General features: G+C 40.7%; 1 protein-coding gene across 1 annotated transcript in view; it reads left to right on the top strand.

Moving 5' to 3' along the window:
* GPRC6A (G protein-coupled receptor class C group 6 member A) overlaps positions 1-12,205 on the top strand; it is a 59,634-nt gene extending 47,429 nt beyond the window's left edge. The window contains exons 3-5 of the mRNA XM_069767976.1: positions 322-537; positions 4,617-4,740; positions 10,769-12,205. Of these exons, the coding sequence (XP_069624077.1) occupies positions 322-537; positions 4,617-4,740; positions 10,769-11,889 (1,461 nt within the window). The 3' untranslated portion in view covers positions 11,890-12,205. The remainder of the gene's footprint in view (positions 1-321; positions 538-4,616; positions 4,741-10,768) is intronic.
* Positions 12,206-13,660: the final 1,455 nt, after the last annotated feature.

The following is a 13,660-nucleotide window of genomic DNA, read 5'->3' as shown; positions in this document are numbered from 1 at the left end:
CAAAGAAAAAAAGAAGCAGCATGTAAATGATATTTTAGAAACATCATTAATTTTTCCTGGTACTGTAAAATGCAGCATTTTTTAAGCACTGAAAAACGCACTGAATAAATGCTGCAAATGCTCAACATTTTTACAAACCTTATAGTGAGTAACATTTTAATTTCTACTAGTTTAAGATTTTGGTTAACGTTAAAAGGACTGGACAACATGTTATGAGGATTGAAACTTTCTTTATACTGTTTTCAGTACTGCCACTTTTGAATATTAAGATTGATTTTTGTTTTTGTCTAAATTCTCCTATTTATTCATCCACTTTTACAGCTTTTACAGACACTGAAAGCTGTAAACTTTACCTACATGGGAAGAACTATTAATTTTGACTCCAATGGAGATGCCAATACTGGATATGATATACTGATCTGGAAAATGGTCGATGATGGAAAGATTAATTTCACTGTATTTGCTGAATATGATACCAAGAAAGACCTCTTCATATTCATCAGCCAGGATAAACAGAAGGAGTTCAATCAATTGAAGGTAAAGTGAAAACTATAATTTTGAATATTACAGAATTTTGAAAAAAAAATGCTAAATTAACTCAAGTATTAAAGTGAAAAAAATAGGAATGTCATGACTATAGACATAAACCCACTTTATATCAGCCGTGACTCGAAAGTTAGCTAATCCAAACATACATATTGTAAAACATGTGGCTGTAAAACCAATCTGGCTGTGCTTCTACATGTAGGAAACTACAGCACTGGACTGAAGATCTCCAAGTCAATCTGGTTTAGGTACAGTATAGGTCAGAAAATGCAGCTCTCACAATTATTATGTTGTCAGCTTTAGATCAGGTTCACAAGTTTAGTTAGTGCATTTTTTATGTGTTTGTATCTTAGTCAAAACCAGGATTGGATTCATAAGAGAGAAAATAGGGTCTAAGGGATCATTTCTTTCCTTGTGCGGTGTGGCGTGCCTGACGTGGTTTGTAAGGAGACTTATCGGCCTTGCAGTGCCCTGCTGGGAAATAAATACGCAGTTTGCCTCTTCAGAGAGGAAGAGGACTTGAACTCTAGTGCTATTTGCTGGAAGTAGGAACCCTAAAAGTCAATATCAACCCTTTAATGAGCATTGCCACATGACTTAGGATAAAAGCCAAATCAGAGTCTTTATTCATAAACACGTCTTTCGGGGTGTTTACTAGTGATGGACGAGCACTAAAATGTTCAGGTGCTCGTTGCTCGGGTTGAGCAAATTGGAATGCTCGAGTGCTCCACCCAAGCAGGAAGCCCAATGTACCGTATTTTTTGGACTACAAGATGCACTTTTTCCCCCCCAAAAAAGGGGGGAAAATGGGGGGTGCATCTAATAGTCGCAATGCAGGCTTACCGTGGCGGCAGAGGTGCGGTGGCAGAGGTGCAGCGGCAGAGGTGCGGCGGCAGAGGTGTGGCGGCAGAGGAGGCGCAGTAAGCGGGGTCCCTTTCTCCGGTGATGTGATGCAGCAGCCCGGTATGCAGCAGAGCCGGGTGAATCCTGTTGTTATCGGTGGTGGCGGCCATTTTCCTGAGGCCGCGCGTGCGCAGATGGAGCGCTCTGCTTCCCGGGGCTTCAGGAAAATGGCCGCCGCGATCTCCATCTGCGCATGCGCAGGTTAACTGAGGGTCCTGCTCCATTTTTTGTTTGGCCCATTCTGCAAAATCAGCGTGCCGATCTGCGTCATCCTCACTGAGATGCTGCAGCAGCTGGATTTTGTAAGGGTGCCATTTGTGAGTAGCTAATATCTGCCGAAAGGATGTTCGACTGATGCCAGATCGGTGCGCTGAATTTGCAAAATGAGCAAAACGAAAATTGGAACAGGACCCTCAGTTTACACAGAACATTAGATTCAGTGATGAGGCAAACTTTTTTGGGTAGGACATTTATATGGATATACCTAAATAACATGGGAATGGTGACAGTTTTCTTGCGTAGGGTGTCTTGCATTGAAATCTGCTGCAATGACCCGGGTACTGCGTTCACCAGACATCAACACAATTTCTATCTGCTCCTCATGTGTTAACCTCTGACACATGTCAAAGGCTGTAAACAAAGAGAAACTTGTAAATAACTCATGAAATAATAAAGTTATGTTAAAACCAAGCACACCATTGTTTTTCTTGTGAAATTTTCAATAAGTTTGATGTGTCACATGACCCTCTTCCCATTGGAAAAAAATAAAGTTGGATCCAAAATGGCCAACTTCAAAATGGCCACCATGGTCACCACCCATATTGAAAAGTTTTCCCTCTCCCATATACTAATGTGCCACAAACAGGAAGTTGATGTCACCAACTATTCCCATTTTATTTAGGTGTATCCATATACATGGCCCACCCTGTTCTATGAAAAGGATCTGGCTGTATTCAGCAGTGTCAACAAGCAAATGGAGAAAAAAAGGGGGCACTGTATTGGTTTGGATTTAAATAGACAGGATTAAAATGCAAAAAATATTATTCCTGGCCAATGATACCTGGGGCTATGTATATACTGTCAATATATGTAATAGGCAGCAGCAGACAGTAATGGAATGGACCCTCTTGATGTATGCAATGAAGTATGTCACATAGAATGCCTGCCTGCTTCTGACATCTATATACCCACAGACACTCCCTGCCTACCTAGCACTGCAATTTATATACCCTGTAATTAGTTCTTAGAAGGACTGTTGATTGAGCTGGATTTGTGCATTCTATTATGCTAAAGAATGCCAAACATGCAGGGCGGGGACCCGAGCTCCTGCCGAATAATCCCGGAAATGCTTGGAGCTCGCCAGCACTGTGAGTACAGCGATGCTCGGGCGAGTACCGAGCATTACTGAGTATGCTTGCTCTTCACTAGTGTTTACCCTTCCTCAGAATTAAGCAAAATATTTAATTTGGCTGGATGAGAGGGCTCTGACTGGTCTGTATTTTCAATTTGTGCAAGAGAGGAAATGTGTGTCTTGTATATTATTCTTTTTTTGTATGTCTTAAAAAACTAGGTGAACATGGCCTTGATCTTGAACTATTTGTCATCATTATCAATCGGTAGTTTGGTAGTTTAGTGCAGTTTTTGATGTGTTAGTATATTTGTCAAAACCAGGATTGAATTCATAAGAGAGGAAAATGGGATTTCAGGTGTAATTTCTCTCTTTGTGGAGAGTGGCATGCTGATGTGCCTGTGTAAGGAGACTTATAAGCCTTGCAGTGTTCTGCTGGGAAATAAATACACAATTTGAATCCTTAGAGAGGAAGAGTGTCAGAGTTACAGCGATAGAGCAGTGCCAGGAGACCGCAATGTCTGATGGCCCCTGCTTCGTCGCTGAGAAGAAGCACTTCTCCGGTGTATTAAATGTTTGTTTTCTTTCAGCAGGACAGGGGTTAATCGGCCATGTGGAAATCTCTGCATTCAGCTGTGCTCGGATAGCCACTCGTCTTTCCTATAAAAGCTAGGCCTTATGGCCAGGTCCTTGTCTGAGTTAGCACTGGCTACATAGACCTGGAGAAAGATGAGCTAGTGTGGATAAAAAGAGCTGGAGGAGTTTATTGTGTGACTGTTGCTTGGTTTGTACGTTTGGAAATTCCTCATCCTTACCTGCCTTATTTTCTTCCTCCATCCTTCACATCATGGTGAATACCTCTGTTATTTGTGAGAGTATATTTTGTGTGAGTGGAATTTTCTTTTACTGTTGTCTTTGTTCCCCTATCCTTCTGGTTGGTGTACTATGGTATATAGTAGCGTCTCTCTTCCCTGGGTGGGGGAGGGGGACAGATGCAGGGCTGCAGCTAGAAGATAGGGCAAGGGTGGAGGCCCCGGCATCCTCACCATTTGAGGTATCCCGGGAACAGGGCAAGCTAGGGCGCCCCCCTAGTGTTAGGGCCAGGAAACGTTCCCCTGGTTCTAGTTTACTCGCCAGTCCTATCGTGACAAAGAGGTCTTGAATAGTGATGAGCAAATATACTTCTTACTCGAGATTTCCTGATCACGCTCGGGTGTCCTCCGAGTATTTTTTAGTGCTCGGAGATTAGGTTTTCTTCACCGCAGCTGAATGATTTACATCTGTTAGCCAGCATAAGTACATGTGGGGGTTGCCTGGTTGCTAGGGAATCCCCACATGTAATCAAGCTGGCTAACAGATGTAAATCATTCAGCTGCGGTGAGGAAAACAAAATCTCTGAGCACTAAAAAATACTCGGAGGGCACCCGAGCGTGCTCAGGAAATCTCGAGTAACGAGTATATTCGCTCATCACTAGTCTTGAATGCTAGTACCATCTGCTGGAAGTAGGAATCCTAAAAATCAATATTAATCCTTTAATGAGACTTGTCAAATGACTTAAGATAAAAGCCAAACCGAAAACTTTATTTGCTAACATGTGTTTTGGGGTTCACCCCTCCTCAATGCAAAACAAAAGATTTAATTTGGCTAGGTGAGAGGCCTCTGATTGGAGTATATTTGCAATTTGCATTGCTTTTTTGCATATCTTCAAAAACTGCTATGTGTGAACATGGCCTTGACCTTGAATTATTTGCTATTGTGAAGATTATCAATATATGTTATTAAATATAAATTAATTATCAACTTTTTATTTTATTACAGAAGGTACGATCTCGATGTTCGGATGAATGTAAGCCCGGAGAAATGAAAAAAACTTCAGCGAGTCAGCATACATGTTGTTATGAATGTGTTACATGCCCTGAAAATCATTACACCAGCATGTCAGGTACTATTCAAAAATACAAATTAGCAATTGATAAAGTAAGATATGAATTATTCAATATAAATGTGACGCCCAGGAGACCGGGATACCCAGCACCGGACCAATGGAGTCTGTCTCTTGAGGGGGATGTCACGGGTGGCTTGACCCGGTGCTGTGGCCTCAGGCAATGCACAGTGTAAGGGGTATTGTGAGGGGACAGGCACTTACTTGATCAGCAGCAGGTTCTCCCAGCGGTGACGATCTCGATCCTGGATAGATGGCTATTGTCCAAATGAAAGACTGAGGCACTGAAACGTTTAACCAGTTTACTTTAACATAAAAGGATTTACAACCAGTCCTGTCACCGGAGTCTGTATGGGAACTCTGAGTTACTTTGACCCTGCCGGGGTCTTCGCCTCTTATTGTGCGCAATTTCTGTGTGGCCCTGCTGCTGTATATGAACTGGCTGCCGGCCCAATCTGTCCCCTCCGGGTCCTGGTTCGACGGGCAACCCGAGTCCTTTTATCAGCTTACCCCCTCCAGGAGTACCGCTGAACTCTGTGTCTGTTGCTGCATCCGACCCTAGTGAAGCTGATATCACCTCACGTTTTTCCGATTGCTGTATTATATATAATGAATACAGCCACGGATCCGGTATCCGTCTTTGCGCCTGTTCTGGGTAGTGATTAATGCTACCCGGTTCTCACAATGTCCTTTTTCTCTATCCCTCTTCTCCTCAGGCCGGTGATTTAGGCCTGGTAACAGTCACAGGGCTGTTAGAGATTCAACTGTATGACCTCTCACTATCAGCTCCTTAGCCCAACTGCCATTTCTTCTCTCAGACCAGAATGGATCAAGGGGAGTCTCTGGAGCTCCCCCTTCTGGCCGGAGGTGGTAGTGCAGTCTTGATATTTTAGTATTTGTACTTACTGTCAGTAACTATTTTTGTGGCAAATACCCCTAGGGGTGCCACATAAACCATCTGCAAATGATAATTAACTACCGATATTCACAAAATATTCACAATAATTCAGTAATAGAGTGTGCTGTATTGTCATAAACACATTTACTGTATATGGTGTTTAATTTACTTTATAAAAGCACAGAGACACTTTACAGAAACCATATTGCAAACATGATGACACACGATTATTAATAATAGTGTATTTAAGACACATTACATTAGATAGGATAGTCTACAATTCAGGGGCCAACATAAAGCCGGTGCAGCCCTTTCAAGGCAGTAATAATGAGAGCAATCTGGCCTGTTGCTTACACCCTGAGGCCCATGGCCAGATTGCCCTCATTATGTGCGGCTTGCCGGACAGGGAGCATTCCTATAGCTCTGCTGCCTAAAAGAGAAATTGGCAGTGGAACATATCCTCAGCTTTCAGCTCGGCGTTTCTCAGTGTCATTTATGAAGTTGTCAGTGATGAAGAAAGAAGCTATTCTGTGGGGCAACGGACAGAGAGGTGAGTGTGTGTTTTTTACCAATACACTGGAGAGAGGACAATGATGGGGATGGAAGAGAAGATAATGAGGAGGAGATAGCAATAATTGATGTGGAGGGGAGGAAAATTATTGGACTGGGGCAGAGGACAATGATGGGAGTCGGAGTGAGGACAATGAGGGGGTGGCGGAGAGGACAATGAGGAGGTGGTGGAGAGGACAATGATGATGAAGAAAATGAGGGGTGGGTGGGGGAGATTACAATAAGGGATGTGGGGAGAGGACAATGATAGTAGTGGGGGTAAGGACAATGATGAGAGTGGGGAAGAGGACAATGATGGGAGTGGGGAGAGGACAATGATGATAGTGGTGACAGGACAATGATGGGATGTGGAGAAGATAATAGGGGGAGATAAAAATAATTGATGTAGGGGAGAGGAAAAAATGGGACTGGGGCAGAGGACAATGATGGGATGTGGATTAGAGGAAAATTAGGGGATGGAGTAGATTGCAATAAGGGATGTGTGGGAGAGGACAATGATGGTAGTGGGGGAAATGACAATGATGGGACTGGGGAGAAGACAATGAGGGGGTGGGGAAAATGGCAATGAGGGGAGTGGGGAGAGGACAATGATGGGATGTGGAGGAGAGGAAAATGATGGGGAGATTACAATAAGGGATGTGGGGGAAAGGACAATGATGGTAGTGGAGAAAAGGACAAAGGCAGTGAGGGAGAGGACAATGAGGGCAGTGGGGGAGAGGGCAATGAGCGGGGTGTGGAAGATGACAGTGAGGGATGTGAGGTAGAGGACAATGAGGGGGTGGGTATTGGTATGGTAGTAAGGGGGACTTACAATGGACTTACAGGCAGGGGGAGGAGGATGTTAAATATGGGTGTGGTGAAGGAGGGTGCTAACTCCCTGATAGCATCCTTCTCCGTCCCACAATTCATTATGAAACTATCAGGGACTTAAAATTTATTGGTGAGTGGAAGAGGAGGGGGTAAGGTGCATAGGACCCTTTGTAATGAATTGAAAGGTTGCGAGAAGACGCTGTCAGGGACTTATAATGAATTAGGATTAGACGGAGGATGTTACGTTCTTGATAATGTCTTCTCCCAACCCCAAATTAATTCATGATGCTGTGAAGGACTTATAATGAATGGTGGGGGGGACACAGGACAGGGACTACACATTCAGGATTTGCAAGTGAAAATTTTGCTGCATGTCCTAATGGCATGAAAATGTAAAGTACCATTTTTTTCCATGCTTTTGTTGCGCATTTTCCCCTCTCATTAGTATTGGTGAAATATGCTGCAAGAATAGACATTATGCATATTTTAATCTGCTGCAAATCTGCAAGGAAAAATAAGCAACGTGTTCAGAGACTTTAGGAATCTCAGTCACTTTGCTTGTACTGTAAAACCTTGCATATTTTCTGTAACAAGAATATAGAGTGTGCACATAGCCTTAAAGTTAATTGGGGAGAGCCACAGATCAGAGACTGAATAATTTAAACTTATTGGGTGGTGAAGATTATATTTAATGGGTGGCCTAGTGCTGCTTATCATTTTATTTTTTACTTGGTACGTGGCTAATAGCATGTTAATGGTGGAGTACATAGCTGTAGTCAGGGGAAGAGTGCCATTGTTAATTTAAGCGCTGCGGTTATCATTGTAACAAGACTATGCCTTGACGTTGTGGCTGGGAGATGTCAACATGAGGGTCTGACCAGATGGAGAAGAAACAGCAGAAAATTACTCTGATCAGATGAGAAGTCAGTGGTAAGTACTTGGATGTGAATATTATTCTGTATCTGTACTGTATGACTTGGAGTGATAATGTTATTTGTAAAATCCCTTTGGTCAGATTTTAACATTTGTGCGAACTGTCTGTGTGCTGCCTAATTTTTTTTATAGGACGGCACACGGACTCTTAGAGTTTTACAGGTTCATTCACCCATCCGTGAAAATCACTGATCTGAAAATTAGATCTCTGAGGGTCAGAGAATGTCCTTTTCTAATCCAATTTTGAGGATCAGAATATGATGTGCTCAATGCGTCTGTAAAAGCGGGTAGCACATCAACACTGTGCATGGTTACAAGAATATCAAACACTGAAAAAAGATGATACTAAGTCCCAGAAGTATCAAAATATAAACATCTTTATTGTTAAAAAACATTATCAAACACAGGTGAAGGAAGGGAGATACAGAACCGCACTTGAAAAAATGCTGTGCAAAAATGGGAGGCGCGTGCCCAGGAACTCTAATTATCAGTAGACCAAATCTATAGCCTCTCATAGGTGTCACAGAGTGAGCATATTCACTCTACAATTTATCATATCCAATATAGTCTGGACATATCCTATATAGAAATCTGGAGAGACATAATCAATATAATACTATACTTGCTGCAGTTTAATGGATAGCAAAATACACCATCACATCTCCTATCTAATATCTAGTATCTAAGTCTGAGTACAGTCGAGATGTCCTGGGGACGCGTCTCGACTTAGTATAAAGTGTACTCGCTTATTATATGCAGCACCTTAGTTACATAGCTTCCTCTTTCATGTATAACTCCGTCCTTTACTATTTACTATCCTCTATTGTTATGTATGGCACGGTCCCTTATTATATAGCTTCCTCTGCTGTTATGTACAGTGCTGTCCCTTACATAGCATAAGGGATATTAACTTTTTGATGATATTCTAATTTTGTGAGAAGCACCTGTATGTATATATATACACACATATATATATATATATATATATATATATATGTATGTATGTATGTATATATATATACATACATATATATATATATATATATAGTTTATGCGTATGTAGCTATATATATACAAGTACTTATCACTAAATTAGAATATCATCAAAAAGTTAATTTACTTCAGTTCTTCAATACAAAAAGTGAAACTCATATATTATATAGAGTCATTACAAACAGAGTGATCTTTTTCAAGTGTTTATTTTTGTTAATGTTGATGATTATGGCTTACAGCCAATGAAAACCCAAAAGTTATTATCTCAGTAAATTAGAATAATTAACAAAAAACACCTGTAAAGGCTTCCTAAGCATTTAAAAAGGTCCCTTAGTCTGTTTCAGTAGGCTCCACAATCATGGGGAAGACTGCTGACTTGACAGATGTCCAGAAGACAGTCACTGACACACTCCACATGGAGGGTAAGCCACAAAAGGTCATTGTTAAAGAAGCTGGCTGTTCAGAGTGCTGTATTCAAGTATATTAATGGAAAGTTGAGTGGAAGGAAAAAGTGTGGTAGAAAAAGGTGCACAAGCAACCGGGATAACCGCAGCCTTGAAAGGATTGTTAAGAAAAGTCCATTCAAAAATTTTAAGGAGATTTACAACGAGTGAATCTGCTGGAGTCATTGCTTCAAGAGCCACCACACACAGACGTATCCAGGACATGGGCTACAAGTGTCACACTTCTTGTGTCATGCCACTCATGACCAATAGACAATGCCAGAAGCGTCTTACCTGGGCCAAAAAGAAAAAGAACTGGACTGTTGCTCAGTGGTCCAAGGGCTTGTTTTCAGATTAAAGTAAATTTTGCATTTCATTTGGAAATCTAAGTCCCAGAGTCTGGAGGAAGAGTAGAGAGGCACACAATCCAAGCTGCTTAAGGTCTAGTGTGGAGTTTCCACAATCACTGATGGTTTGGGGAGCCATGTCATCTGCTGGTGTAGGTCTACTGTGTTTTATCAAGACCAAAGTCAGCTCAGCCGTCTACAAGGCTTTCATTGGCTCTAAGCCATAATCATCAACATTAACAGAAATAAACACTTTAAATAGATCACTCTTTGCAATGACTCTATATAATATGAGTTTCACTTTTTGTATTGAAGAACTGAAATAAATTAACTTTTTGATTATATTCTAATTTAGTGAGAAGCGCTTGTATATATCTGTAGCTTTGTTGGTATAAAAGAATGGGGGCCCAGACACATTTCTTGGACAAGGGCACCTTATTTGTTAAAATTACAACTTAGCCAGATCAGAACCAAATATCACAGACCATTAGTTTTCTCTTCTGCATTTTCTGTAGCTCTTCAGTTAGCTATTCTGCATTATATTCAGCACTTACAGAGGACCAGGTCAAAAGTGGTCAGCTTTTTCTTTCATTCTATTCCCACAAGTCTACTGTGCATTCCATTTTCCGTTTTATTAAAATCCTCCAGGCGATTCCAGATACATGTGTGGCTCACAGGATCTTCTGGGGTTGTATCTTTATACTGCCTTGAATTACTAGCCTGTGAGACCAACCCTTTATAAAGTCCATAAAAATTTGCACCAAATGATAAGGCCCATATCTCTGGAACCCTATGGCGGACTTAAAAAAGAAATGAAATACTCAGGGGAACAGCAAAAACAAAATGAGAAAAAAATGTGCCACTTTTAACCTGGTGACAGGTCCCAACCCATTAACATCAAGACTCTAAATTAAAGTAGATGTCTTAGATGGTACCACCCCTTTGTTATATTTAGGCAAGCATATATACTGGAATTTTACTTTTTGCTAAACATTTTGTGTTATTATTTGTGCTTTGTTTTGTTCTTTTTCTAGATATGGGCTATTGTGTCCAGTGTAATAACAAGACTCACTGGTCTCCAGTCAACAGTTCGGTATGTTTCTTGAAGAAAATTGAATTTTTTCGCTGGGATGATGGCTTGGCAATTATCCTCCTAATCATTTCCTTTTTTGGGATTTTCACTATTTTTGCCATAGCCATCCTGTTTGCCAAGAACTTTGATACACCAGTCGTCAAGGCAGCTGGAGGCATTCTTTGCTACGTCATCCTCATTTCTATTCTTTTCAGTTTTGTGAGTGCTGTCTTCTTTGTTGGTAAACCCGCTGAATATAAGTGCAAAGTAAGACAAACAATGTTTGGGATTAGTTTTACAATAGTGGTGGCATGTATTTTACTGAAATCAATTAAAATACTGCTGGCTTTTACATTTGAGCCAAGATTTCAGAGCATTTTAAAGTTCCTTCACAGACCATTTACTCTAGTTTTTATCTGTAGTGGGATTCAGGTGATTATTTGCACTACTTGGTTGGTATTTTGGTCTCCCTATGTTAAAGAGAATTTCTCTCTTCCAAAAACAATCATATTAGAGTGTAATGAAGGCTCTACAGTAGCATTTGGTATAATGCTTGGATACATTGCTGTCTTAGCATTTGCAGGTTTTATTTTTGCGTTTAGAGGTAGAAAACTACCGGAAAACTACAATGAAGCTAAATTTATAACATTTGCTATGTTGATTTACTTCATTTCATGGATAACTTTTATTCCCATTTACGCCACTACATTTGGCATATATTTACCAGCTGTTGAAATGATAGTAATACTTTTATCAAATTTTGGCATCTTGTCATGTACATTTTTACCAAAGTGCTATATTATTTTATATAAACAAGACACCAATACAAAGTCTGCTTTCCTCAAAATGATTTACAAATATTCATCCAAAAGTGCCAGCACTCTTACAGTAAGTCAGGTTTCATCCAGTTCAGCCCCATTACCCGAGAGGCACGCCTCTATGCAAGACAGTCCAACAAGACCAAGTAAATCATCCGTGAGTTGTATCAGTAATAGCTTTTCATTTCATGAGATGGTTATGACAACAGATACACCTTCCACCAGAAACACAACCCTACCAAGAAAAAGACTTTCAAGCATCTGATGACCCTGTAATGAAATTTCCTGCCTTAACACTGGAGTTCCAAAATAAGCCCAACATGAAATGGCTATCTAACTTTTATAATTGGTGGAGAAAGGTTGAACTTGATGACCCATGTAATTATGTAACTATGTTATACAAAGCCAGGCGTAGTAGAACTAGGGTTACTGATAACACTGCTACCTTTGCCAGATTATATAATTTATATTAAGTGACATAAGGGATAAATTAATTCAGTTGTTTTACTACCTCCTGGTTTACAAAATATCAATAATTGTCAAAAATTTAAAGAACTATTTCTCTACAATCTAAAATTGGAGATGAGTGAATATTTTCGATTGGAATGGAATCCTACTTCAGTTTTACAAAAATAAACATTTGCTGAAATGCAGCTTTTTGTAATTTTGTTTCTTCACAGATCCAGCAAAATGACAGCCGCTTGCTACCATTTTTCAGAATCGTAAAAGGACTATCAAAAAGTAAAAAAAAGAATCCTTATGCTCACCTTACCACTAGGCTAGCATCCTAATTTTATATGAGAAAGTCAGGTCAGATATAGCTCAACAGTCATCCGATAATGATTTGATCTAATGATACATAATTTTGTTTCATAATGCTTCAAATACTGGGTTTAGTATATGCTACACATAGCGTTCACTTATTGAATTGTTTTGTATTGTTTTTAGCTGGTTTTAGTCACTCGTACTGTGAATGGGCAGAGTGGGACTGGGAGGAGGCATGCCTGCAGCATAAACCTCTTCTGGCGTCACGTCCGTCCAATTAACAAAACCGTTGAAGCGCCTGAGAAGCGCGAAACGGCCGTCGTTTGAGCTTGTACACTCTGTTGTCATGTGCACCCCTGAGCCATGAAGATTAACCTGCTTTGGAGATCGGTGAGTGCTGCCACTTTCTTCCTTTAATGATTTGCATCGGTTTGTCTTCTGGGCTTGGCACTCGGGATCAGCTGGCCAGCATCTGCTGAGGGCCGGTGTGTTCGCGGAGCGTGAGATTGGGTGGTGCGGTCAGCTGTTTCCTTACTAAGTCACCTTTCCACTCACTTCACTATATTATCTGCTCCTCACCTTCATCTAACCAGTTATTGTCACATTTTCTGATCACTGCTGAGTCAGGGTCATTGGATGTGTAACCTTTGAGACATTGTTTTTTTCAATTTTCTTTCTATCAAATTACCAATCTATTAGATCACAAATGTTCATACAAAATGCTATTCGAGGGTGTTGTCCACTACTTGGACAACCCCTTTTTGAATTAAGTAGACCTCCCTTGTAAAATAAAAATAACATTCTCATCTCCCACACTGGCCCCATTCCAGCAATGTTGCTGTCTCACAGAGCTTGAGTAACTTTGTTATACCACGTGAGCCCAGCAACGGCTAAAGAGCTGCAGTACTCTAACTTCTACTTGTCTGACATTTGTCCAGGAAGTGAAAGCATAGCAGTCCAGTAGGGATTGCTGATTGGCTGCAGGGCTCACGTGGCATAAAAAAAGTCATAGGAGACCCAGCACTGACATTGCTGGCATGACATCAGTGTCAGATGTGAGTAGATGTTTTTATTTTACAAGGTGAACTACTGTATTTAAAAGGGGGTTGGGCAGGTAGTACACAAGCCTCATAAATCAGATAGGTAGCTAAAGAAGATAGCACTGTGTTGAAGGGTACACATGTAATGACCCTCACGCAACTTCCTCCAATAATATAAAAAAAGTTTTTAAAACAGGCAGCAGAACAAAAAGGTGGAGTATTTTATCCATC

Source organism: Ranitomeya imitator, chromosome 5 (assembly GCF_032444005.1).
Source record: "Ranitomeya imitator isolate aRanImi1 chromosome 5, aRanImi1.pri, whole genome shotgun sequence".
NCBI lineage: Eukaryota > Metazoa > Chordata > Amphibia > Anura > Dendrobatidae > Ranitomeya > Ranitomeya imitator.
Note: the sequence above shows the minus strand (reverse complement) of the source record. Positions and strands in the feature narration are given on the sequence as shown.